Source organism: Hemitrygon akajei, chromosome 11 (genome assembly GCF_048418815.1).
Source record: "Hemitrygon akajei chromosome 11, sHemAka1.3, whole genome shotgun sequence".
NCBI lineage: Eukaryota > Metazoa > Chordata > Chondrichthyes > Myliobatiformes > Dasyatidae > Hemitrygon > Hemitrygon akajei.
The window spans coordinates 134,895,008-134,919,385 of record NC_133134.1 but is presented as its reverse complement, the minus strand read 5'-3'; the positions used below and the strand labels follow the sequence as shown (position 1 = coordinate 134,919,385).

The following is a 24,378-nucleotide window of genomic DNA, read 5'->3' as shown; positions in this document are numbered from 1 at the left end:
CACATTCTACGGGAGATGCCCGAACACGTTAGCGCCAGACTTGAACTCCAAAACACCCTGAGCTATAACCGTTGCGTTAACCGGTTCGCTACCGTGGCCCTCAATTTTACATTCATCACTTTTCGTTATGGTATTTTCTTCCGGAAAAAACCCCCCGGCATTTCCAATCGCAATTGCCAACTGTTCCAAATGTGGCTGTCTAAACGTAGGCAAGCCCGGATTCTTGCGCTTGGGTTGTCAACTATGAGAAGTACAGTACCAAAGTTGAGTGTGTGGCAGCGGAGTTCCCTCATGCTGAGATTCCTGCTCACCAGGGAGTGAGCTTTCAAATTCTGTACCAGTCAATGGCGATGCGGGAGATCTGGTTTTAGGCCAAAAAGACATTTTCCTTATAATTTATAAGTTAAATGTTTAATTATTTAGGGATAATAATTTTATTTTAATATATATTTTAAATACTATTGACTTTGTAATAGTTCTCAAATGTACCGGGATGTAAGATCTTGAAAACTGGGAAAGGGGTTCCTGAAGTCTTCGAGCCTGCTCCCCTTGAGCTGTTAAGTATTCCGATACTCCTCAGACAAGGCAAGTTTTCCACATCCCCACTGTGAGGAACGGTGCCATTTGTGATCATAAAGCATGAAGTACTTTTTAATTAGTATGTTCACGTTTCCGTAACAAGATCCGGCATGTTTTGTGAAATAAGGTGTGGCTTTAATACTTCAAAGTTTGACTTGCCCATCACTCCCACATTCTGAATCTTAGCGGATTGACGCATCTAGTGAATGGCGCTTCACCTCTGGGTTTTTCTGATCTAAAAGTTTGCTTTTATTTGGTTCGCGGGACGGCCGATTGGACAGTGTTAATGGACGGTTGCTTCTGACCTGGAACGTGTGTTTCAGACCTAATGATGGAGGTGAGCTCTTTGATCGCAGTTTCGTTGGCACCTGACTTCATGCCCCCGAACCGTACTGCCGATTGTGAAATCGATAAGATCTTTCAGTACTATTTCCTTTCAGTTACATACGCTATTGTGTTCCTGGTGGGTTTCACCACAAATTCCGCGGTGCTGGTCTGTTTGTGTCTGAGGCGGAGGAAATGGGTCAGCGGGAATTTCTTCGTGTTTAACTTGGCTCTTGCGGACCTTCTCTATGTCGTCACTCTGCCGTTCTTTGTGGTGTACTATGCCAGACACGGTCGGTGGATTTTTGGGAAATATGTTTGCCGAATAAGCAGGTTCGTTTTCCACCTGAACTTGTACTGCAGCATCGGATTCCTCACTTGCATCAGCGTACAGCGTTACCTGGGCATCGTGCATCCTATGAGGATGTTGGGCAGATGGAAGACGCGTCACTCAGCACTCATCAGTCTTCTGGTCTGGGGGCTGGTTCTGATTCAAACCCAGGTGGATTTATATTTTACCAAGACAAACGCCGATGGTTCAAAGTGCCACGATACTACAATAAACGAGGAAGTAACCTCTTATCTATTGTATGTTAGGGTCATTTCTGTGACTGGGTTTTTAATCCCTTGCCTCCTTATCGTAGGATGTTACTGTCAAATCGCCGTGGTGCTCAGCAAAAAACGCAGCCAACACACCGGCCCGAAGGAACGATCCCGGAACCTTGCGATCATTATTATGCTTCTATTTTCGGTTTGTTTTGCCCCTTATCATCTTTTACGATACCTCAATTTGATGTCCAGGCAATTTCAATGGAAAGGTCTCTGTGCCGGAAATACCAAATCGGTTTACTTGTTCTACCAGATTACCAGGGGGCTGACCAGTTTAAACAGCTGCATTGACCCATTCATTTATTTCGTAACCAGGGATGGCACGGTGGATCAAATGAGAACTTTCAGCGTTAAGGTGCGTACCTTTTTGGTCAGAAGAAGCCAGCCTTCAGTTTCGCAAAGAAATTTGTTCAACTGTAAAATACCAACTCCGAACGAAACAGTCGTGTAAACCAATTTAATATCGTTCACGAATCACGACAGTGTATCCAAGAAAAGTCGTGATATTGAATAATTCAAATCAAAATAATTCAACGCAATGATTATTAAAAAGACTGGATTTTGCAGTCTGCATTTAAAGAGCTGCAAAATCTCCTTTAATTGCACCTTCCTTTCTTCCAGTCTGCAAGATTTCCAATCAAATACTTCCACGACCCAGTTTAGACTCTCTGTCTGTAAATAAGGATTCTTGCATGTGACCAGTTGGAGAAACCTGCCATTGCTTGTTATTGTTCCCCTTGGTCCTAAGTCCAGATTCCCAAGACACTATTGCAACAGGTTATGGGTTAGGTTGTTTGTGGGAAACGATAGCAGGTCAGGACAATCTCAATTGTATTACAGAAGATCTCCAATGGAGCACGAACAGGATGGATTCAAACAGTTTCCTGTAATCATGGATATTGTATGAAATTAAGGATCTGCCAGTATTTGTGTGGTGAACTACATATACCTGTCTGGACACGCCCCCTGATGACTGCTCCTGTGGCTCCTCCCACAGACCCCTGTCTGGACTGCTCCTGTGGCCCCTCCCACAGACCCCTGCTGACTGCTCCTGTGGCTCCTCCCACAGACCCCTGCTGACTGCTCCTGTGGCTCCTCCCACAGACCCCTGTATAAAGGCGACTGAGGCCTGATGCCCAGCCTCATTCCCCAGGATGTAGGGTTGTTCATTCTTCCAGTCAATAAAAGCCGATACTTCGCTTCCTACGTCTCAGCGTGAGTTATTGATGGTGCATCAATTTGTCCATGAAATCTGACCATTAAAATTCAAAAGTATTCCAGAACTAAGGAACCATAAAAACACAAGAGATTCCGCAGATGCTACAAATTCAAAGCAACACACAAAATACTGAAGGAACTCAGCAAGTCAGACAGCATCTATGGAAATGAATAAACTGTCGACATTTCGGGTCGAGACCCTTCTTCGGAACTGGAGAGGCGGGGGGGGGGGGGGGTAAGCTAGAATAAAAAAGTGGTGGGATGAACGAGGATAGCTAGAAGGTAGGAAAGGAAACGGGCTGGAGAAGAAGGAATCTGACATGGGAGGAGAGCGGGCCATAGGAAGAAGGGACCCAGGGAAGATGAGAGATAGGTGAGAAGAGGCAAGAGGGAATAGAATAGAGGGGAGGGAAACTTTTTTTTTGCAGGAAGGAGAAATCGGTATTCATGCCATCAGGTTGCAGGCTACCCAGACGAAATAAATGTAAGGTGTTGCTCCTTCACCATGAGGGTGGCCTCATCGTGCACAAGAGGAGGCCACTGACCAACATATCAGAATGAGAGTGGGAATCGAAATTAAAATATTTGGCCATCGCTTTTGGAGGACGAAGCGGCTCCGCAATTTGCGGCGGAACTCTCCAATACAGAAGATGCTGCATTGGGAGCGCCGGGCGCGATAAATGACCCGAGCAGATTCGCAGCTGAAGTGTTGCTTCACCTGGAAGGACTGTTTGAGACCCTGAATGGAGGTGAGCGAGGAGGTGAATGGGCGGGTGAGTACTTTGTCCGCTTGCAGGGATAAGTGTAGGGAGGGAGACGAATGGGGAGGGACGAATGGAGAAGGGAATCACGGCGGGAGCGATTGCTGCAGAGAGGGGTGGGGAGGTATGTTTGGTGGTCGGATCCCTTTGGAGATGGCAGGCACAACGGAGAATGGTGACGTTGGATGCAGAGATTCACGGGGCGGTAGGTAAGGATAAGGTTAACTATCACTGTTAAGGTGGCGGGAGGATGTGATGAGCGCTGATGTTCGGGAAATGGAGGAGATGCGGGTGAGGGCAGCATCAATGCTGGAGGAAGGGAAAGCCCGTTCTTTGAAAAAGGACACCTCTGATGTACTGGAAAGAAAAGCCGCATACTGCGATCAGATGCGGCAAGACGCATGAACTGAGAAAAGGGGAGAGCGTTTTTACAGGAGACAGGGTGGGAAGTCAAGGTAATTGTGACAAGCAGCTTGGCTCCAGGGAAAGGGGAGGAGCTGTCAGAAAAGAACCAAGTGAATTTAAGGGCAAGGTGGAAGTTGGAGGCAAAGTAGATGAAATGGACGAGCATGGCGTGGAAGCGTGAAGCAGCAACATTCAGTCATCTGCGTAGCAGTGAAAGAGTTGAGCATTGCCAGGGAAGGTTTGGAACATGAACAGCTCCACGTAGCCATTAAAAAGTCAGCCATAGCTGGAGCTCATGCGGATGCCCATGGCTACTCTTCGAGTCTGGGGGAAGTGGGAGGAGCCAAATGAAAAATTGTTGAGGGTGAAATATAATTGTGCCAGACGAAGGAGGGTGGTAGTGGAGGGGAGCCGGTATGCGAACAGCCGAGCATTGGACCAGGAGTGCCTACAAAGGACTGTGTGAACCGCCGAGAAGATTATAGGTGTATCTCTACCACTGGGGACATCTATCAAGCGCGCTGCCTACCAAAGGTCCTTAGTATTATCAAGGATCCCATCTATCCAGCATCCTCTTTGACTTTTTACCTTCGCGTGTGAGACTGCAAGGCATAAAAACAAGAATGGTTAGGATCCCTCAGGTCATTAGAGTTCTGAGCTCCCCGCCACATCGCATTCAAAGTGTCACTGGTTAATCTATTCTCTGCCTTACAATATTTAAAATATGCACTTAAGTTTATTTATGTGTAATCTATCTGTAGATTTCATCCTTGCTTACATAAGTTATTATGTGTTATGTAGACTACAGTTCTTTACACCCTGATTCGGAGCGACGTTGTCTCATTTGACTATATACATGTTGTTACGTACCTGTGACACGTGACAGTGGTACCCTTGTCACGTGACTGGGGTTGAAGTTATACTGGACATGAGGTAATGGTTTTGTGATGGTGGAGTGATGTCATTTTCCCGCCAGTAGAGGTCATGTGACAGGTTTTTTCTACAGGGTATAAAAGGAAGACCCACCTTGTCAGGTGGGGCAGTTCGTGCTAAGATGCTAAGATGACTTCATGTCACTGCGTGATTTAATGTGATGACGCAGTTTAGTTAAAAATGAAGTTTTATATAATGCCTAAAGTTTAAAAGGTCACTGCCAACGGTTTCTTTGCTGATGGAGAGTGAACAAAAGTTTGGAAGATGGAGATCGAGGAAAATCGATTTTCGACGGTGGATTGAGTTCGACCTTGTTTGATCCTCATTCGGAAGGATTTCGTTGACTATTCTCGTTGGTAATCCCTGGGTTGACCAGAAAGGATTGAGAATAGTGTGGGAAGAAAGGTCAGTACTTTTGAGCCATTATATTTTATAAAATTCTTCGTGGGAAAGTTTGACGCCAGGGAATCGAAGGACATCGACGTGGAAGAGAATTTACATCGTTTTTAAAAAGTCTCTCCTTTTAAAAGTACTGTGAGCTTTTGAACTTTCGGCATATCGTTCTAAAGAACTGTTTTTTCCCAATACCGCTTTAAAGACTGTTCGGGACTGCAAAGCTATTAAGAACTGTGAATGTGTCGCACAGCAGCTGTTTTCCGGTTACGTTTGGGTTTGTTTACTTTTGAGGGGGTTTGTTTCAGTGTTTAATAAACGTGTTATTTGTTGTTAAACCCTTGCCCATCTCATCTATATTTATTGTTGCCTGAATACGTAACATTAATTATGGGGGCTACGTCCGGAATTGAATCGTTTGAGTTTAAAATGCTTTTTGAATTTTGAATCGGTGTTTTGGTAACGGGGATTGCTCGATTTTTTTTTGTTTGATTGGCTCGTGAGTGGTATTCGGCAACGATGAATATTGATGAGTTTCTGGATTCGCCAGACGCGGATTTGTTAGCGACGGCGAAAAAAACTGAAGTATCTGTGGTTGCTAAGAGATTGCAACTTAAAGGTATTTTGGCCACTACATCAAAAGCTGTAATACAGAGAAAGATCGCATCACATTTTGTGGCTTCGGGTCATTTTGATGAATCGATTTTAGAATCGTTTCCAATAAGTAATCTGGAGATGCAGTTGCAAATCGAACAAATGATGTTAGAGAGGTGTAAAATGGAAGCTGAACAAAAGCAGAGAGATTTTGAATATGCAATGGCGAAATTAAGGTCTGAGAATCAGTCTTCTGATTCTAGAAAACCGTTTGTTGCTAGCCAAGAAATTAAATTGGTCCCTCCATTTAGTGAAACAGAAGTGGAAAGATATTTTCAACATTTTGAAACTATTGCTCGGATGTCAGAGTGGCCGAAAGATAAATGGTCAGTGTTGTTACAGAGTGTGATTAAAGGCAAAGCACAGCAAGTTTACACAGCTTTAACTGCTGCGCAAGCACTTGATTATGATATTGTGAAAATGAATATTCTCAAAGCATACGAATTGGTCCCAGAAGCTTATAGGGAAAGATTCAGGAGTTTGAAAAAGTCTGTGGAAAAGACTTATGTGGAATTTGCCTATGATAAAGCTATGTGTTTTGAGAGATGGGTTTCTTCTAAAAATGTAAATGAGGACTATGATACATTGAGAGAGCTGATTTTGATGGAGGAATTTAAAAGAAGCATTCCTGTTGAAGTAAGGACCTACTTAAATGAGAGGGATACTGATAAATTGCAGGACTGTGCTAGATTAGCTGATGAGTATGTTTTAATCCATAAGAATAAATTTCCTCAGGGTAGAATTTTTAAGAGGAAAAATAATATGGAGACTCCAGGTAAATTAGAAATTAAATCAGAGGTTAATGAGAGAGGTAAGGAGGAAGGAAAACCTGTGAATGAAAGACAGTTTGGTCTTATTTGTAACTATTGTAAGAAGTCTGGCCATGTAATAGCTAACTGTTTCAAATTGAAAAAGAAAGAGAAGGAAGCCGTTCCAGATGCTTGTGTGCAACATACTGAAGCACCTGTAAAGTTACAGGGTTTGGTAAACACAAATGAGGATTTGTTAGAGTCTGACAAAGTTAGAAAGGGATATGATCATTTTATAACTGAAGGGTTTGTATCCTTGAAAGAAGGATCTACTCTGGTGCCAATAAAAATTCTTAGGGATACTGGAGCTTCTCAATCACTGATGTTAGATAGTGTGTTGAAGTTTAATGAAGAGAGTGATACTGGTGAGGTGAATTACATAAGAGGTGTTGGAAGTGATTTTATGCCTGTACATTTACATGAAGTAAATTTAAAGTCAGGGTTAGTTACAGGATTTGTTAAAGTAGGACTACAGCATAGCTTACCTGTGAAGGGTATTTCTTTATTGTTAGGTAATGACTTGGCAGGTGGACAAGTTTTTCCTGAAGTGCATTTGACAATGGAATCAGAGGAACCAGAGGTGAATTCTAACACAGATTCTTCCTGTGTTGTGACTAGAGCTATGGCTAAAAAAATTGATGTGCAGAATGAGGTTGTTACTCATGACTGTTCGACTCAGGATTCGAGTTTTGAGGATGTGTCAGAGACTTTCTTATCTTCGTTGTTTGAACAAGATTCTGGGAGTAAGTCTGACTATGAAGATTTATCTCTGTCTCGGAAGGAGATGATAGCAGAGCAGAATAGAGATCCTGAGATTGTAAAATTAAGGGAACAAGCTTTACTAGGTAGTGAAATTGAGAAGGTGTCAGTAGGATATTACTTGGAAAAAGGAGTGTTGATGAGGAAGTGGAGGTCGCCTACAATTCCTGCAAGTGAGGAATGGAATGTTGTTTATCAGGTAGTTGTTCCTAAAGTTTATCGAAATGAGATTTTGACTTTAGCTCATAGTGTGCCTTTAGGTGGACATCAAGGGGTAAGGAAAACTGTGGACAAGATTTTAAAACATTTTTACTGGCCTGGTTTAAGAAAAGATGTGGCGATGTTTTGTAAGACGTGCCATACTTGTCAAATTGTGGGTAAACCAAATCAGGTTACACCAGTAGCTCCATTACAACCTATTCCAGCATTTGGTGAACCGTTTTCTAAAGTTATTGTAGATTGTGTTGGTCCATTACCAAAGACAAAAACTGGTTATCAGTATTTGTTGACTATCATGTGTACTTCGTCTAGGTTTCCAGAGGCAGTACCACTTAGGAATATAAAAGCTAAAACTGTGACGAAGGCTCTTATAAAATTCTTTACTTATTTTGGATTGCCTAAGGAAATACAAACTGATCAAGGTAGTAATTTTATGTCTGGATTGTTTCAACAGATAGTTTATAAATTGGGAGCTAAGCAAATCACTTCGTCTGCATACCATCCAGAATCGCAAGGTGCCTTGGAGAGGTTTCATTCTACTCTCAAGAATATGATTAGGACATATTGTGTGGAAAATGAAAGTGACTGGGATGAGAGTATAAACTTACTTTTATTTGCAGTAAGGGAATTGGTACAGGAATCTTTAGGTTTTAGTCCATTTGAACTTGTGTTTGGGCATAGAGTTAGAGGACCTTTAGCTTTATTGAAGGAACAGTGGATTAGTAAGGAAGTGCATACTAATTTGTTGGACTATGTTTTGAAATTTAAGGACAGGTTACATAAAGCTTGTAGTTTAGCCAAGGAAAATTTAAAGTTGGCTCAGGAGAAAATGAAAACTTGGTATGATAAGGAAGCTAGGATGAGGATGTTTAAGCCTGGAGATAAGGTGTTGGTTCTTTTCCCAGTGCAGACAAATCCTTTACAAGCTAGATTTCATGGACCTTATGAAATCGTGTCTAGAATCAATGATGTGGATTACGTAATAAAAACTCCAGATCGCAGAAGGTCAACACAACTTTGCCACATAAATATGATTAAACCATATTTTGAGAAACAATCTGGTACTGTGACTGTTGTGGTTAGTGAGAATGAGTTTGATTTAACTGGGAACATGATAGATGATTCATCTGACTTTCATTCTAAATCTAACATTGTTTCTGTTAGGTTACCTAATTCGATCATTTTGGAAAATATGGATGAGAAATTAGCACATTTACAGCTAGAGCAGAAACAACAGATGAAGGAATTGATTTTTAAGTATAAGGATTTGTTTCCAGATGTTCCGAGAAGGACTACTGTAGCTTCACATGATGTAGATGTTGGAGATGCCAAACCTATTAAACAACATCCATATAGGATGAACATGGAAAAATGTGAACTTGCTGAGAAGGAAATTGAATACATGTTAGAGAATGATATTATTAGACATTCTAACTCGAATTAGAGTTCGCCATGTGTTATGGTGCCAAAACCTGATGGTAGTATTAGGTTTTGTACGGACTATAGGAAAGTGAATGCTGTAACGAAAACAGATGCATATCCAATTCCTAGAGTAGATGATTGTGTAGATAAAGTTGGGAAAGCAAAGTTCCTTACAAAGATTGATTTATTGAAAGGGTATTGGTGTGTTCCATTAACGGACAGAGGTAGAGAGATTTCTGCATTTGTAACTCCATCTGGGTTATATGAGTATAATGTTCTTCCATTTGGGATGGAGAATGCCCCAGGTACTTTCCAGAGGATGATTAATTCTGTGATTCAGGGATTGAAAGATACTGATGCTTATATTGATGATTTAGTGACAGGAAATGATACTTGGGAAGCACACATAATTGCGGTGGAGAAATTGTTTGAAAAGCTTTCAAAAGCTAACTTGACTATTAATTTAGCCAAGAGTGAATTTGGACATGCCACTGTGACTTACCTTGGTTATGTTGTAGGTCAAGGTAAGGTAGCTCCTGTTCAGGCAAAAGTTCAGGCAATTTTAGAGATTCCCACTCCGACGGGGAAAAAAACTCTCAGAAGATTTTTGGGAATGGTAGGATATTATAGAAAATTTTGTAAGAATTTTGCTAATGTTGCCCTTCCATTAACTAATCTTCTGCAGAAGAATGTAAAGTTTGTGTGGACAGTGCCTTGTCAGGAAGCATTTGAAAAATTGAAAACAATGATATGTCAACAACCTGTGCTTAAGGTACCTGACTTTGAAAAACCTTTTTCATTAGCTGTAGATGCTAGTGATGAAGCTGCGGGAGCAGTATTGATGCAAAGGAATGAGGGTGATGAGGTTGATCATCCAGTAGCTTACTTTTCTAAGAAATTTAATAAGCATCAAAGAAACTATTCAACAATAGAGAAAGAATTGTTATCTCTTGTTTTGGCTTTAGAATATTTTGAGGTATATGTTGGTACAACTCAAAAACCACTTATTGTTTACACTGATCATAATCCGTTAGTTTTTCTGAGTAAGATGAAAAACAAAAACAGAAGATTGTTAAATTGGAGTTTGATGTTACAAGAGTACAATATTGTGATAACTCATATTAAAGGTAAAGATAATGTGATTGCTGATTGTCTATCTCGATGTTGAATGTACAATGTAATATTTTTTTTTTGGAGTGGTTTTTTTTTATTGTAACACTCCTACTGTATTGTATATTGTGTATGTTATATAATTTATACATTTGTTTTTTTTGTAAGAAATTGTTAAAATTTTTGTTCTTGTCAGACCAAAAACGTTTTTTTGGAGGGAGGTGTTACGTACCCGTGACACGTGACAGTGGTACCCTTGTCACGTGACTGGGGTTGAAGTTATACTGGACATGAGGTAATGGTTTTGTGATGGTGGAGTGATGTCATTTTCCCGCCAGTAGAGGTCATGTGATAGGTTTTTTTCTACAGGGTATAAAAGGAAGACCCACCTTGTCAGGTGGGGCAGTTCGTGGCGGAATTTGCTAAGATGACTTCATGTCACTGCGTGATTTAATGTGATGACGCAGTTTAGTTAAAAATGAAGTTTTATATAATGCCTAAAGTTTAAAAGGTCACTGCCAACGGTTTCTTTGCTGATGGAGAGTGAACAAAAGTTTGGAAGATGGAGATCGAGGAAAATCGATTTTCGACGGTGGATTGAGTTCGACCTTGTTTGATCCTCATTCGGAAGGATTTCGTTGACTATTCTCGTTGGTAATCCCTGGGTTGACCAGAAAGGATTGAGAATAGTGTGGGAAGAAAGGTCAGTACTTTTGAGCCATTATATTTTATAAAATTCTTCGTGGGAAAGTTCGACGCCAGGGAATCGAAGGACATCGACGTGGAAGAGAATTTACATCGTTTTTAAAAAGTCTCTCCTTTTAAAAGTACTGTGAGCTTTTGAACTTTCGGCATATCGTTCTAAAGAACTGTTTTTTCCCAATACCGCTTTAAAGACTGTTCGGGACTGCAAAGCTATTAAGAACTGTGAATGTGTCGCACAGCAGCTGTTTTCCGGTTACGTTTGGGTTTGTTTACTTTTGAGGGGGTTTGTTTCAGTGTTTAATAAACGTGTTATTTGTTGTTAAACCCTTGCCTATCTCATCTATATTTATTGTTGCCTGAATACGTAACAATGTATATAGTTAAATGACAATAAACTTGACTTCACTTGACTTCATTTATTGAGAAAGAAGCGGAGAGCTTTAAGGCCTTCTTCATGGGGATAGAAGTACACAGGGACTGGACATCCCTGATGAAAATGAAGTAGTCAGGCTAGGAAGTTGAAAGTTGGTGGGGGAGATCAAGAGCATTAGAAGAGTCGCAAATGTAATGTTTGTATCTTCTTTTTATCTGGCTATTCACACATCTCAAGCCATACTCTCCTAAATTAGGAAGTTGGCCACACTTCCTCCATGTTCATCTTCTACAAACACTATTTTTCACTTAAGAATTCTTTAAGTTTCACATGAAAGAACTTGCTCAAAAAACAACCCAATTTATGAATTTTAAGAGTGAAATCCATTTGCAGGGAAAATGCTAACCCATAATGGAAGTACATTTCCCACATTGTATCTGCTACTCATTTTGAAGCCATTGTGAGTGTTCAAGTGATTATGGTGCATTTTGATATATACCTATTCCATAAATGCTGAACCTGCAAACAGAGCTTCTACAAAAACAAGGTAGAACATTAGAGAACCTATCTCATTAGAAAACACAATTCTTGCTCCAGTGGGTGGTCAACTAAGTATTGCTTAATAATTTGTTTGGTTTTGTTGTCACATGCACTGAAAAACTTTTGTTAGCACGCCATCCAGACAAATCATTCCATACATTAGTACAGTGAGATAGTACAAAAAGAAAAACAATAACATAATGCAGAATATGGTGGGACCATTACAGATAAAGTGAGAGCAGATAGCCGGGCAAATTGTGAGGGCCATGATGAGGTAAATTCAGATATCAAGAGTTCTCTGTTATACAAGAGGTCCATTTAGGGATCTTATAACAGCAGAATAGAAGCTGTCCTTAAGTTTGATGGTAAATGATCTCAGCATGATGGGGGGGGGGGAGAGATGAGAAAAGAACTGGGGTGAGTGGTCTTTGATTGGCTGCTTTACAAGAGTATAATCAGAGTCAATGGAGGGGAAGCTGGCTTTCATGATAGACGAGGCAGTGTTCACAACTTAATGCAATTTATTGCAGTTTTGTACAGAGCATTTACCATGCCAAGTTGTGGTGCACCTGGAAGGCATAGTGTCTTGTCAAAGTTGGTGAGGACGCTAACTTTTCTTAGCTTTCTGAGGAAGTACAAATATTAGAGTGCTTTAGTGGTGATGGTATCTAGATGGCTGGACCAGAACAAGATATTGTTGATAGTTACACCAAAGAACTTGAAACTCTCAACCATTGTTAGAGCATATTATGGACTTATTGCATATAGCAAAATGTTAATTCAGCAATTAACTTCAGCAATCAACTTTCAGACCTGAATATGGACTGTAATTAAATTTAAAACGCAGCTTTGGACAAGTGGTTCCTAAGTGCTGTGAGCTGCAGTTAGTTGGAAGACCAGACAATGCTGATTTAAAATTCATTTGTGTGTCTGTAGTAAGACTATAATACCATAACATATGGGAGCAGAAGTAGGCCATTCAGCCCATCGAGTCTGCTCGGCCATTCAATCATGTGCTGATCCAATTCTTCCAGTATCCCCATTCCCCTGCCTTCTCTCCATACCCTTTGATGACCTGGCAATCAAGAACCTATCTATCTCTGCCTTAAATGCACCCAGTGACTTGGCCTCCACAGCTGCTCGTGGCAACAAATTCTACAGATTTACCACACTCTGACTAAGATAATTTCTCCACATCTCCGTTCTAAATGGACGTCTTTCAGTCCTGAAGTTGTACCCTCTTGTCCTAGAATCCCCTATCATGGGAAATAACTTTGCTATCTGTTTAGGCCTTTTAACATTCGGCATATTTCTATGAGATCCCTCCTCATTCTCCTGAACTCCAGGGAATACAGCCCAAGAGCTGCCAGACATTCCTCATACAGTAACCCTTTCATTCCTGAATCATTCTCGTGAATCTTCTCTGAACCCTTTCCAATGTCAGCACATCCTTTCTAAAATAAGGAGCCCAAAACTGCACACAATTCTCCCAACTGTGGTCTCATGAGTGCCTTATAGAGCCTCAACATCACATCCCTGCTCTTATATTCTATACCTCTAGAAATTAAGGCCAACTTTGCATTTGCCTTCTTCACCACCAACTCAACCTGGAGGTTAACCTTGAGGGTATTCTGTACAAGGATTTCCAAGTCCCTTTGCACCTCTGCATTTTGAATTCCCTCTCCAGTTAAATAATAGTCTGCCCATTTATTCCTTTCACCAAAGTACATGACCATACACTTTCCAACATTGTACATCATTTGCCACTTCTTTGCCCATTCTCCTAAACTATTTAAGTCTCTCTGCAGGCTCTCTGTTTCCTCAATGCTACCTGCTCCTCCACCTATCTTTGTATCATCAGCAAATTTAGCCACAAATCTATTAATGCCAGAGTCCAAATCATTGACATACGTCGTAAAAAGCAGTGGTCCCAGCACTGACTCCTGTAGAACTCCACTGGTAACTGGCAGCCAGCCAGAATAGGATGCTTTTATTCACACTCTCTGCTTTCTGCCGATCAACCAATGTTCCACCCATGTTAGTAACTTCCCTATAATTCCATGGGCTCTTATCTTGCTAAGCAGCCTCATGTGCGGCACCTTGTCAAAGGCCTTCTGAAAATCCACTGCATCTGCTTTGTCTACCCTGCTTGTAATTTCCTCAAAAAATTGCAGTGGGTTAGTCAGGCAGGATTTTCCTTTCAGGAGGGGTTGTGAAGAAAAAGTTATGAAAGTTATACATAATTCAAAGGGAAGCGTTGTGCATACATTGTAATTATAGAATTGTCCTTTGACCTTTAGCATATAAAATATCATGTAGTATTGGGTTGCTTCCTCCAAGAGTCTGAATATGATGCCTGTTATATCTTATTTTGTTGAATAAAGAGACTACTTCATATCTACGAGCCACCTATCTCCAATGACTGTTTACGCAACAACATTTGGGAGCTCATCCAGGATACTTTTTTGTGACCCGTCATGTGGCCAGCAATCTCAGTAGGCAAAGTGGGTGAGTATTTTTAAAATTGGTATTCACACTTGGATCTGGTTGGATCACTGACTACAGGATCATGAGGAATCACAAACACCACAGAGAGCTGAACTGGCAGATTATAAACGGGGGAGGGGGGATGTTATTTTGCAAGAGACTAAACTTTGTGTGTTAATTTGGTGAGACGGGGCCACCAGTTGCAAAATGTGGTTATTGAAGATTCGGGACACAAAGGAATACAGAGTATAGATATCATGAGTTCAGATGCACTTAAGTGGAAAATTGTAGAGCACATACTCTACGGTTTTAAATGTGTACTGTTTAACTTCTATCCATCATTTATATTTTGCATAGTGTGGAAATCAGTGTGAAGATATTTCCGGGAGAAGTTTGACCCAGATATATTGTATCTGTAGGATTGGCAATATCAGGTCATGAAGCCTGATCACTCAAGCCAACCTTTGACTTTGATTATGATGATCCATAAGCCCTTCACCCCCAGGGAGAAGCAGAGTACTTTGTCAAAGCTGCCCTCACTTAAGGTCTCCTGCGGGAATGCAGAATTCTGGCGCAAGCTTGAAAAAATGGTTGAAATTCACCAGATCCACCCCAAAGATACACAGTAAAAGAACAGTGTCAAAGGAATATGTGGGACTGTATGGCCAAGGGAATGCTGGAAGGTACATGGCCAACTACTGGGAATGTCAGCAATGAAGAGAGATATCTTTAAGGGGGAAGTGAGGCAGCGACGGGGTGTTGGAGGTAAGGTAAGAGTAACTCGAGAATGAAAAGCTCAGTGATTTAGAGAGCTGATGAGACAGCCATGGATTATGCAAAACATAAATATCGAGATATGAGGAGTATTCAGTCTTGGATAATCGAGGGAGGGATGACCCAGTCTTCCTAAAAGTGCGAAGGAAGGCCTGAGCTCGGCCTCTGAGAAGTTTTAGATTTGGAGACAGTGGTAAGATCAACATACGCAGCAATAATACCATGGGCTGGTAAGATAGACCAGAGGAGGGGGAAGAGAAGACTTAAGTGGCTGTAGTGAATGTGGGTGCTGTGATGTCACAGGGAACTTGCTTTGTGTGCCTTTGTGTGGGGCACATAGCAAGAAACTGCTGGAATAGACATGGGGGGGTGGGGAAAGGAGGTGATTTGTTACAGCTGTGGTTTCTCAGGCTATGCTTGGAGGCAGTGTCCTAAAAACAGAGGAAAGTATGAAAATTGCTCACCTAAGCAGGCAGAATCCACAGCAACGCCCTCTCTTTCCAGTTTTACTGCTGACTAGATTATGGAGCTGGTGAGGTCAGACAAACAGCTGACAGCATCCTCTATTACCAGTCAGCAGATGTACACAAGGGCCAGCAATGTGAAATGTTAGTGGACATGGGGTTGTCAGTATTGATAACTGATCTACCCTTGCCCAGGACTAGAAAGGCAAAAGAGAGGTGAAAGTATGAGGGTGGAGTGAAGTCAGGTACTTGAGATTGAGGTTTAACAGCTTCCTGTACATTTCTGGGTGTGCCCAGATAATGCAAGTACTGTCCTGAGAATAGACACACTGAGTAAAGCAGGTATTACCACAGACTCAGGAAAAGGAGCAATAAGGCAGGGCAATGTGTGGGAATCATGTCAGGAGGTCCCAAGGAGAGGGGCCAGGCACAGTCAGGAGCCGTTAGAAGTAGTGCAGCTGTCCAAAGCGATTATAGTAAAGACTCACCGGAAAGGGGATAGTAAAGAGCAGAAAGGGAACGAGTGGTTAGACATCAGTATGAGGAGGGCAGCAGAGGAACAAGAAGCTAAAGAAATCAGAAGTGTACAGAAATAAACTACAACTGCCAATTTGGTAAGATTACATGGGGATTTGAAGGAACTTTGTAACCAACGAAGTGTTGAAGGACTGAGCAAAACAACAGCAGCACATTGCTAATCAGAGAGAGCCAGAGGGAAAGGAGATCGTCCTCCCACAGCCAGGTGACTAAGTCATGGTGAGGCTGCTGCCTCATGGATAGGACCACAGATGGCCCAACTCGATAGGCCAGATGGTCAAATTCTCCTCCTATATCTTATGGTCTTATGGTATTTTTGACAAATGACACTTGTGTCTGTGTGCAGGCTTGGCAAGGTAGCCAGCGGAAACACTGAACACAGGTTAAAGCCTTCTTGTCACCCCCAGAGACAGAGCGGGAGATCAACTGTACCCAACTACAGTGTCGTTGTGGAGAACCTAAGTGACGGACACCAGCCAGCTGCACCAGGCCTGACCACAGTTGATGGAACTGACCCACAGCAATCACGAAGGCAGAGGAACCAGGAGAGTGTGACAGAACGCCATGAATAGCATGTTAAAGTGTGATGGTGACGGTACTCAGTAATAAAGGCTGCTTGTTGAAGGTAGATGATTAGTTGTATAGCAGAGAATAGAAATCATATTGGGAAAAATAGATGGGAAGTTTCAGCAGAGACATCAGGTTCCACAACTTTGATGGCATGGCAGACTGAGAAAGAGAAGAACATGCAAACAGCATCTAAAGCAGTCACCCCCAGCCTGAATGGGGACTGAGTACAAATGAGCTGGTCCCTTTCAGCACTTAGGCCAGTGATCGACTGGGCAGTTCAGAAGGGGGTATCAGCAGGGAGAGGTAGATCCATGCACTCATTCAAATAGAAACCTCCCCAGCCTCTCCTGGACATCAATGAGAGGGCTTGTGAGCCTGATATGTTAACCTTGCTAGTACCCCTGGAAAGAGAGAGTTTCAGCTACCAGAGAATAAAGAGGTGAAGATAAAGAATGTGATTAAACTGCAATCAACCAGCAGGGAAGGAGGCAACAGGCACACAACGATGAAGCTGGATTTTTAAAGATAGTTGTTCAAATTTCTGGAACAATCTCTCTGCTTAGCATCTTGTAGGTAGCCATTAGGGAAGATAGGGTAGATTTAGATGCACATGAAGTATTTGGGGGGAGTCCAAGGCAGGGCATTTCTGCTGTCCTATTTGAGTAGATTCTCCTTAAGGCTGGCCTTTCCTGGTGCAGATTTATTTCTGAGCTGTAGGGCCAAGAGGAGGGACTGTTAGAGAGAACATTCTGGATTTAGGTTGTATAGCAAAACATTAACATCAGCAACTAACTTCAGCCACCAATCTTCAGATCTAAATATGGACTGTAGATTAAATTTAAAATGCAGCTCTGGACAATGGGTTTCTAAGAGCCGTGAACCACAGTTAATTAGAAGACCAGCTGATTTAAAATTCATTTGGATGTCTGTAGTAGGGGGTGTGAAGAAAGAGATGTGAAAGTTATATGTAATTCAGAGGGAAGCATTGTAGATACATTGCAATTATAGAATTGTCTTTGATCTTTAGCAAATAAAATGTTATGTAATAATGGGTCAAGCAGGCCTCTTCATCTGAAAGGGTCTGAATATGATGCCGGCTGTGTCTCATGTTGTCGAATAAAGAAACTCCATGTCTACCAGCTATGTCTCCCTGGTGACTTTATTCATGGGACAACAACCATCTTCAGTCAGGGTAAGAGTACAATGCCCCACTTCCTGAAGTCAATGATCAGCTCCTTTGTCTTGCTAACATTGAGGGAAAGATTATCTTGATGCCAGCATACTTCGATGACTTCTATAAAGACTAACATTATTTGTCACATATACATTGAAAGATACAGTGAAATGCATTCTTTGTGTCAGCAACCAACGGAGTCAGAGGATGTATTGGGGAGTAGCCTACAAATATCACCATGTTTCTGGTGTCAACAAGCATACCTACAAATCACTAGCCCTAACTTGTATGTCTTTGGAATGTGGGAGGAAACTGGAGCCCCCACATGGTCATGGAGAGTATGCACCTTAAGGCCTTAAGTTCATGACTGTACAAGTAATAAAATAAAGTGCAGAGAATAGAGCCTTGCAGGACACCAGTGCTGAGAATAATCACAGTGGACGTGTTGTTGCCTATTCTTACTGTTGGTTAGTAATTCAACGATCCAGTTGTGAAGGGTGGTGCCTAGTCTTAGTTCTAGGAGTTTGGAGGTGAGTTCGTTTGGAATAATGGTATTGAAGAAGGAGCTACAATCAATAAATAGCAGTCTAATATAGGTATCTTTGTATTTTTAAATAAATAGGATTGCTTGTTAATTGCAGTTGCTTTTTCTGTAGGAATGTAAAAATAGGAAGTGAATGAGGGCAATTACGCATGCACAGAACTCATCCTGATAAAGATGGCAGAGTTTGTCATCGAGATGCTGGTTAAAATCAATCCCTCTACCCGGCTGGAAGCCTGAGAAGACTTTATTTGACAGAAATGCTGGGAAAGCACTAATTCCTTTTACAGTATTATAACCTTTTACCTTGTATTCCGTCTGGGTAGCCTCCAACCTGATGGCATGAACATTGATTTCTCTAACTTCTGTTAATGCCCCTCCTCCCCTTCTTACCCCATCCCCTATTTATTATTTTTTCCCGTTTTTCTCTCTCTCTGTCCTTCTCACAATCACTCCTTGCCTGCTCTCCATCTCCCTCTGGTGCTCCCCTCCCCCTTTCTTTCTCCCTAGGCCTCCCATCCCATAATCCTTTCCCTTCTCCAGCTGTGTATCCCTTTTGCCAATCAACTTCCCAGCTCCTAGCTTCATCCCTCCCCCTCCTGTCTTCTCCTATCATTTTGGATATCCCCCTCCAAGTTTCAAATCTCTTACAATCTCTTCTTTCAGTTAGTCCTGACGAGGGGTCTCAGCCCGAAACATCGACTGTACTTCTTCCTATAGATGCTGCCTGGCCTGCTATGTTCCACCAGCATTTTGTGTGTGTTGATTCTTTTACAGCATGTGTAGATATTTGGAAAAATACCTAGCACCAGATTGACACAGGACATGTTTTCCAGTGTCCAGTGTGGTAATGTAGTACCAGAGTTCAGTTGCATGCCAATAAAAGAATCAATATTTAATTTAGGATTCCTGTGAACAGGTAACATCAACCTAATTTCATTCAAGTTTCCTGGATTTGAATGTGGAATAGTAAGCTGCCAGACATCAGAAGTTAAGTTCAAATAACTTCATCTGAATTCTTGTAGATCCAGGAAAGAAGGTATGGAGACATGTGAAACTGCAGATGCTCCAAAAAAAAAGGAATGTTTCTTTCAGCACCACAACACTTCTAGCAGTCAGTAATGACACAACTCACCATCTCCCCTTTCTCACCACTACTACTACCCATGCTATTCAAGGAACCTGAAGCTCACAAATTTATGACACATAAAGTGACACCTCAATATAGTTATTGTTTGCAAGTGAATTGCACATTCTTTTTTACCATTTCTCAAATGGGATTATATTGAGCACCTCATCTCCCACCTTGACTGGACATAAATGGTTCTGACAAGACCACTCAAACAACAAGGGATAAACCAATATTGGCAATATATAAAAATACCATCAGTGTTGTCCCTGCAAGTTTCTTCACATTCATTGGAAGGCTATGTAAATGAATGTCCATGCCCTTTCCCAGGCCGACACCCAGCATTAAGGCCATTGTCACTCTCAGTAGGCAGTGCTGGACAGATCACGTATTTTGCATATCTGACACCAGACGTATACACTCTGTTCTGAGCTCTGTAACAGGAGTTTACCAAGTGGATAGAGAAAAAGATTCAAAACCTTCTTTGAAAAGGTGCAATATCCCCTCTGACTCCTGGGAACCTCTGAAACATGCCCATTTGAAGTGCAGGAGTATTTAGCATGTTACTGAGAATCACAGGGCTTTGTCCCAGCAGCTCTGAGCCAGTATACCACCTCACAAATTAACCACACACTCACTATATTAGCCATATGGCTCACTGTCCGTGGCACCCACACAATCCTCTTCAGAAACTGCAAAACCGGAATTAAAGAAACACCACGAGGCTGCCTGAGAGGAATTAACTCATCAAATAAAACCTTAAAAGTACATAGATGATCGAATCATAGATGTGCACCAAATGTTGCTGAAAACAAATTGTTCTTTTCCTACAAAACTGATGACACTACAGAAGTAAATTATAAACTGAAAAGCGCTTTGGGCAATTTGACCTTGTAATAGTGCAAGATGATAATTTTCATTCCTAAGAAAAAAATACTGACAGAATAATTGATTGCTGTCACTCCCATGTTGCAGGCAAAGAAAAACACACATCTCGTTTTTCCAGATAATTGGTCTTAAGTCTAATTGATGCTTTCTTTTCAAAACTTCAGAATAGAACAAGTTACTGCCCTGGTATAGTCATTTAAACAATTTGCCACAAGGCAATGAGAACAGAAAATGTATCAGACCTTTATTGCGCTCCTATATGTTCTTTGAATCATGGGGCTAATCAGAGAATGCTTATCATATCCTTCAAGCACAAATTCACACTAGTCTTCACTAATTGTATCACTGACTGAAGGAAATCACACTGATTAGATAATTCCTTCATTACAATGATTTGTTTCTATAATGGTTTGTTTGAAGTTACAATTAAGTGCATTAAGTTAAAGACATTTCTCAATTAAAGAGCATGAGTGCAAAATACAACAAACAAAAGGCTGGAAAAGAAGAGTTGCTGTTTTCGGCTACTGAATATCGTAATGCAAAGATTCTGATGGACCGCCAGTGTATTTTGATTAAGTATTAGCAGTGGAGAATGAGAAAGAACACAGAGGGATTTTGGGAACATTGGCATATTATTTGCATAAGCAAAGATGTAATAGATGGAACATAATGTGAAACAATGTGAAATCAACCCACTTTGCTAGAAAAATAATTATAAAGCCAAGTGCTTTAAATGGTGATAGATTGCAGGTGCTGAGGGATCTGGCTATCCACAACATCACCTCTTTCGACATCCTTCACCCTTCAAAGATGACTCCAGTTTTGATGCTGTGGTAGCTGATAAGACCAGTCCAGGAATCACAGGTGAAGCAGGTTGAGCGTGAAAGGAGGAAATGCATAATTTTTGTGGGCTTTCAATACAGACAAAAATTATTCTTAATACTTTTCCAAATGCTGCATCTCCACTATGGATGGTTATTGGCCAATGAATCCCAGGTGTCAGTTGGATTGTGAGATTTTTCAGCACCTCCTTACATCCTTCCAACTGTCTGCCTGCTAATCTCTTCCAATGATGGAGCTCTGAATAGAGTATCAGTCACCCGAGTCTAGTGTCAGACACAATAAAGATGTGGCCTGCCTGACTCAGAGTAATTAGAGCCTTAATGCTGGGGTCTGTTTGTTCTCAAGTTTAAAAGGGTTTTGCAGAGACTGTACTGGTGGCATTTTCCTAATGTCACAAGATACCTGTAGTAGGTATATGTAAGCAACGATAAGGATGTACCTCTATTCTGAGGCTGTTCCCTATGGCCTTAGACTTCCACACGAAAAGGAAACATCCTCTCCATGTTCCACATTCGATAGGTTTCAATGAAGTCTCCTCTCATTCCTCTGAATTCCAGTGAGCACAGTCTCAGAGGCATCAAACGCTTCTCATATGACAAGCCTTTCAATCCTGGAATCATTTTCGTGAACCTCCTTTGAACTGTGTCCAATATCAACACATCCTTTCTTAGGTAAGAGGATTAGAACTGCTCACAATACTCCAAGTGAGGTCTCACCAGTGCTTTATAAAGCCTCAACATTACATCCTTGCTTTTATATTCTAGTCTTCTCAAAATTAACACTAGTTTGAGTGAAGAAAATTCTTCTCACCTCTACTTTGAATGGTTCAACCTTTATCCCAGCTAAGGGGAAAATCCTTATATTAACATACAAAATTCATTTTGGGCCTGTTAATTTAGGTGTGGGGATGTTTGCTTTGGTTAAAGACAGCAGGATGCAGAACTGTCTGTTGTATTCTAGCTGTGGTCTATCTAGCATTGTATGCAGTTCCAGTACAACTCCCCACTCTTATATTCTATGCTCAGCTAATAAAATTATTCTGTTTTCTTAACCACGTTATTGACCTGTCCAGCTCCCTTTAATGATCTGTGAACACATATTCAAAAATCCCTTTGTTTCCTATCACCATTCAATATTCTCTCATTTGTTCTCTCTTTCTTGTTGCTCCTTGCAACTACCTGATTACCTCGCATTTTGGGAATAAATTCCAATGGCCCCCCTTTCTGTTCAACTTACCAGACCATAGATATCTCCCTGCTGTTGTAATTAGATATCAATGTCTCCAGATTGTTAGGGAGTATTTTAGAGTTATGTGAATATAGCAGGTATTAACTCAAGCAACAACCAATCTTCAGTTCTTAATGGCATTATAAATTGTAAGCAGTAAATTGAAATTAGAAGCATCTTTGCAAAGTGATGACTATGAATCATATTTGCCTATGTATCAGCCTAACGGTAAGACAATGGGTTGTGTTATTTGGCTTGCACCAAATCAGGCACATTGGTTGTTATTTGTACCATTGTGACTGAGTTCAAGCTGGCAGATCAGGCTAATGTCACTTAGCATATCAAACATTACCACAGGCATAAATGCAATCAACAGCTGTTCCATTGTGTACTCTGGCATCTGGCTCTCTGCCTTCAGAAGTTTTGAGAATATTTGTGTCAAAAGAAATGCTTGGACATTCAGAGGTGTTCCCATTCTAGATATGTAATTCAAAGGAAGCATTGGCAATCCAAAATATTGAAGTAAAAGATGTTATTGTAACTACTGAGATTGTATTGAATCACCTGCTGTTACCTTTGATCTTAAGGGTATAAAAATGTAATGTACAAACATGTACAATACTTTTGGGTTTGTGAGCCTCTACCATAAGTAAACACAAGAAAGTCTGTTTGTCGTGATGAATAAAGACTTTCATATCCACAACTCCAGTAAATCTTTGATGACTTTGATCACAGTCACAACATTTGGGGACTTGTCCAGGATATATTTGTGACCCAATTACATCGCCAGCAACCCAGCAGTCTAAGGAGTGAATATTTCTGACTGTGAACACCCCATGCTTAGATGTGCTTGGGCCAATAACCACAGTGTCATAAGGTATTAAAGAACACAGTGGAGATCTGGAAAGGTAGATGTGAAAGTGTCGTGGTGTGTGTTTGTGCTTGTTTTGTGTAAGAGACCGATTGCTAGACAGCGCTGGATAGTTTGTCGAGACACAGCCACCAGGTGGTTACTGACCATTTTGGATGCCCAAGGGATGTGTACATACTCGCTCAGGAGATTGTGTGTGTGGGAAAAATCTTAGAATCAAAGCACAAGCCGAGATGATAGTATAAGAATATTTAACTTGTAAAATGGATACAGCAATATCATGGGCTTAATTGTGAAAGGGAGAAAACTCACTTTGTGCTGTATATACTTCATAAACTTGAGAAGGTTGAATAAAAAATGGATAAAGCCAGGTGGGTTAAGACCTGGAGCCCAGAGGAACATTGGCAGTGGTGGAAAAGCCAGTCAAAGAGGAAGGGAGGTAAAACAGCAGTCATTCTATGTCACGTGTATTTGCAAGAGAGTGTCAGGAGTCACATAGTGTACAAATAGCAGAGCTACAGAAGGAAAGGGATGAATACAGAGAACAGTGAGACAGTGTACATGTAGATTGAAGAAACAATTAGAACATTTACAGAAAGCAAGCGAGAGAGAGATGTGGGTGAAAATGGGTGAAGCAATTAAAAAAATACACAAATATATTCGTCAAGGATCTGGGTAGACTGAGAGGTAAATGGGATAAAGCCCAGCAGGTGGGTGATCGCTGGGCAGCAGTCATGGGACAGGCTGCTAAGGAAAGCAATGTGGTGGATTGGGAAGTGTTAGACCAGCAAGTTGACAAATGGGAAAGTACCCACAAGCAGGAGAAGTTAGACCCAGTACTGCCCGCTGGGACGGCACCTATACAGACCGGCAACGACAGGCTCAGAACCCCAGTGATCCCAGCCAGCCACTTACACTCATCTCTACCATCCACAAGCCCTTCACCAGTGGAGAAAAGCATTTTATCTGAAATGCCCTCATTTAAGAGCTGCATATAGCAATGCAGAATTTTTGCATAAGTTGGAAGAAATGACCAAGGTCCATCAGATGCACCCTAAGA

At 41.3% G+C, this 24,378-nt stretch overlaps 1 protein-coding gene across 2 annotated transcripts; it reads left to right on the top strand.

Moving 5' to 3' along the window:
- Positions 1–760: 760 nt before the first annotated feature.
- LOC140736032 (P2Y purinoceptor 1-like) lies at positions 761–17,760 on the top strand. 2 transcript variants are annotated; one of them, XM_073061723.1, is made up of 3 exons: positions 761–3,479; positions 14,198–14,321; positions 16,483–17,760. In XM_073061723.1, exon 1 carries the CDS (start codon positions 908–910, stop codon positions 1,961–1,963), a length of 1,056 nt encoding a protein of 351 aa, XP_072917824.1. In that variant the 5' UTR covers positions 761–907; the 3' UTR covers positions 1,964–3,479; positions 14,198–14,321; positions 16,483–17,760. The 2 variants fall into 2 exon arrangements, with proteins under 2 accessions (XP_072917824.1, XP_072917823.1); XM_073061722.1 differs by having other exon boundaries at positions 761–3,503.
- Positions 17,761–24,378: the final 6,618 nt, after the last annotated feature.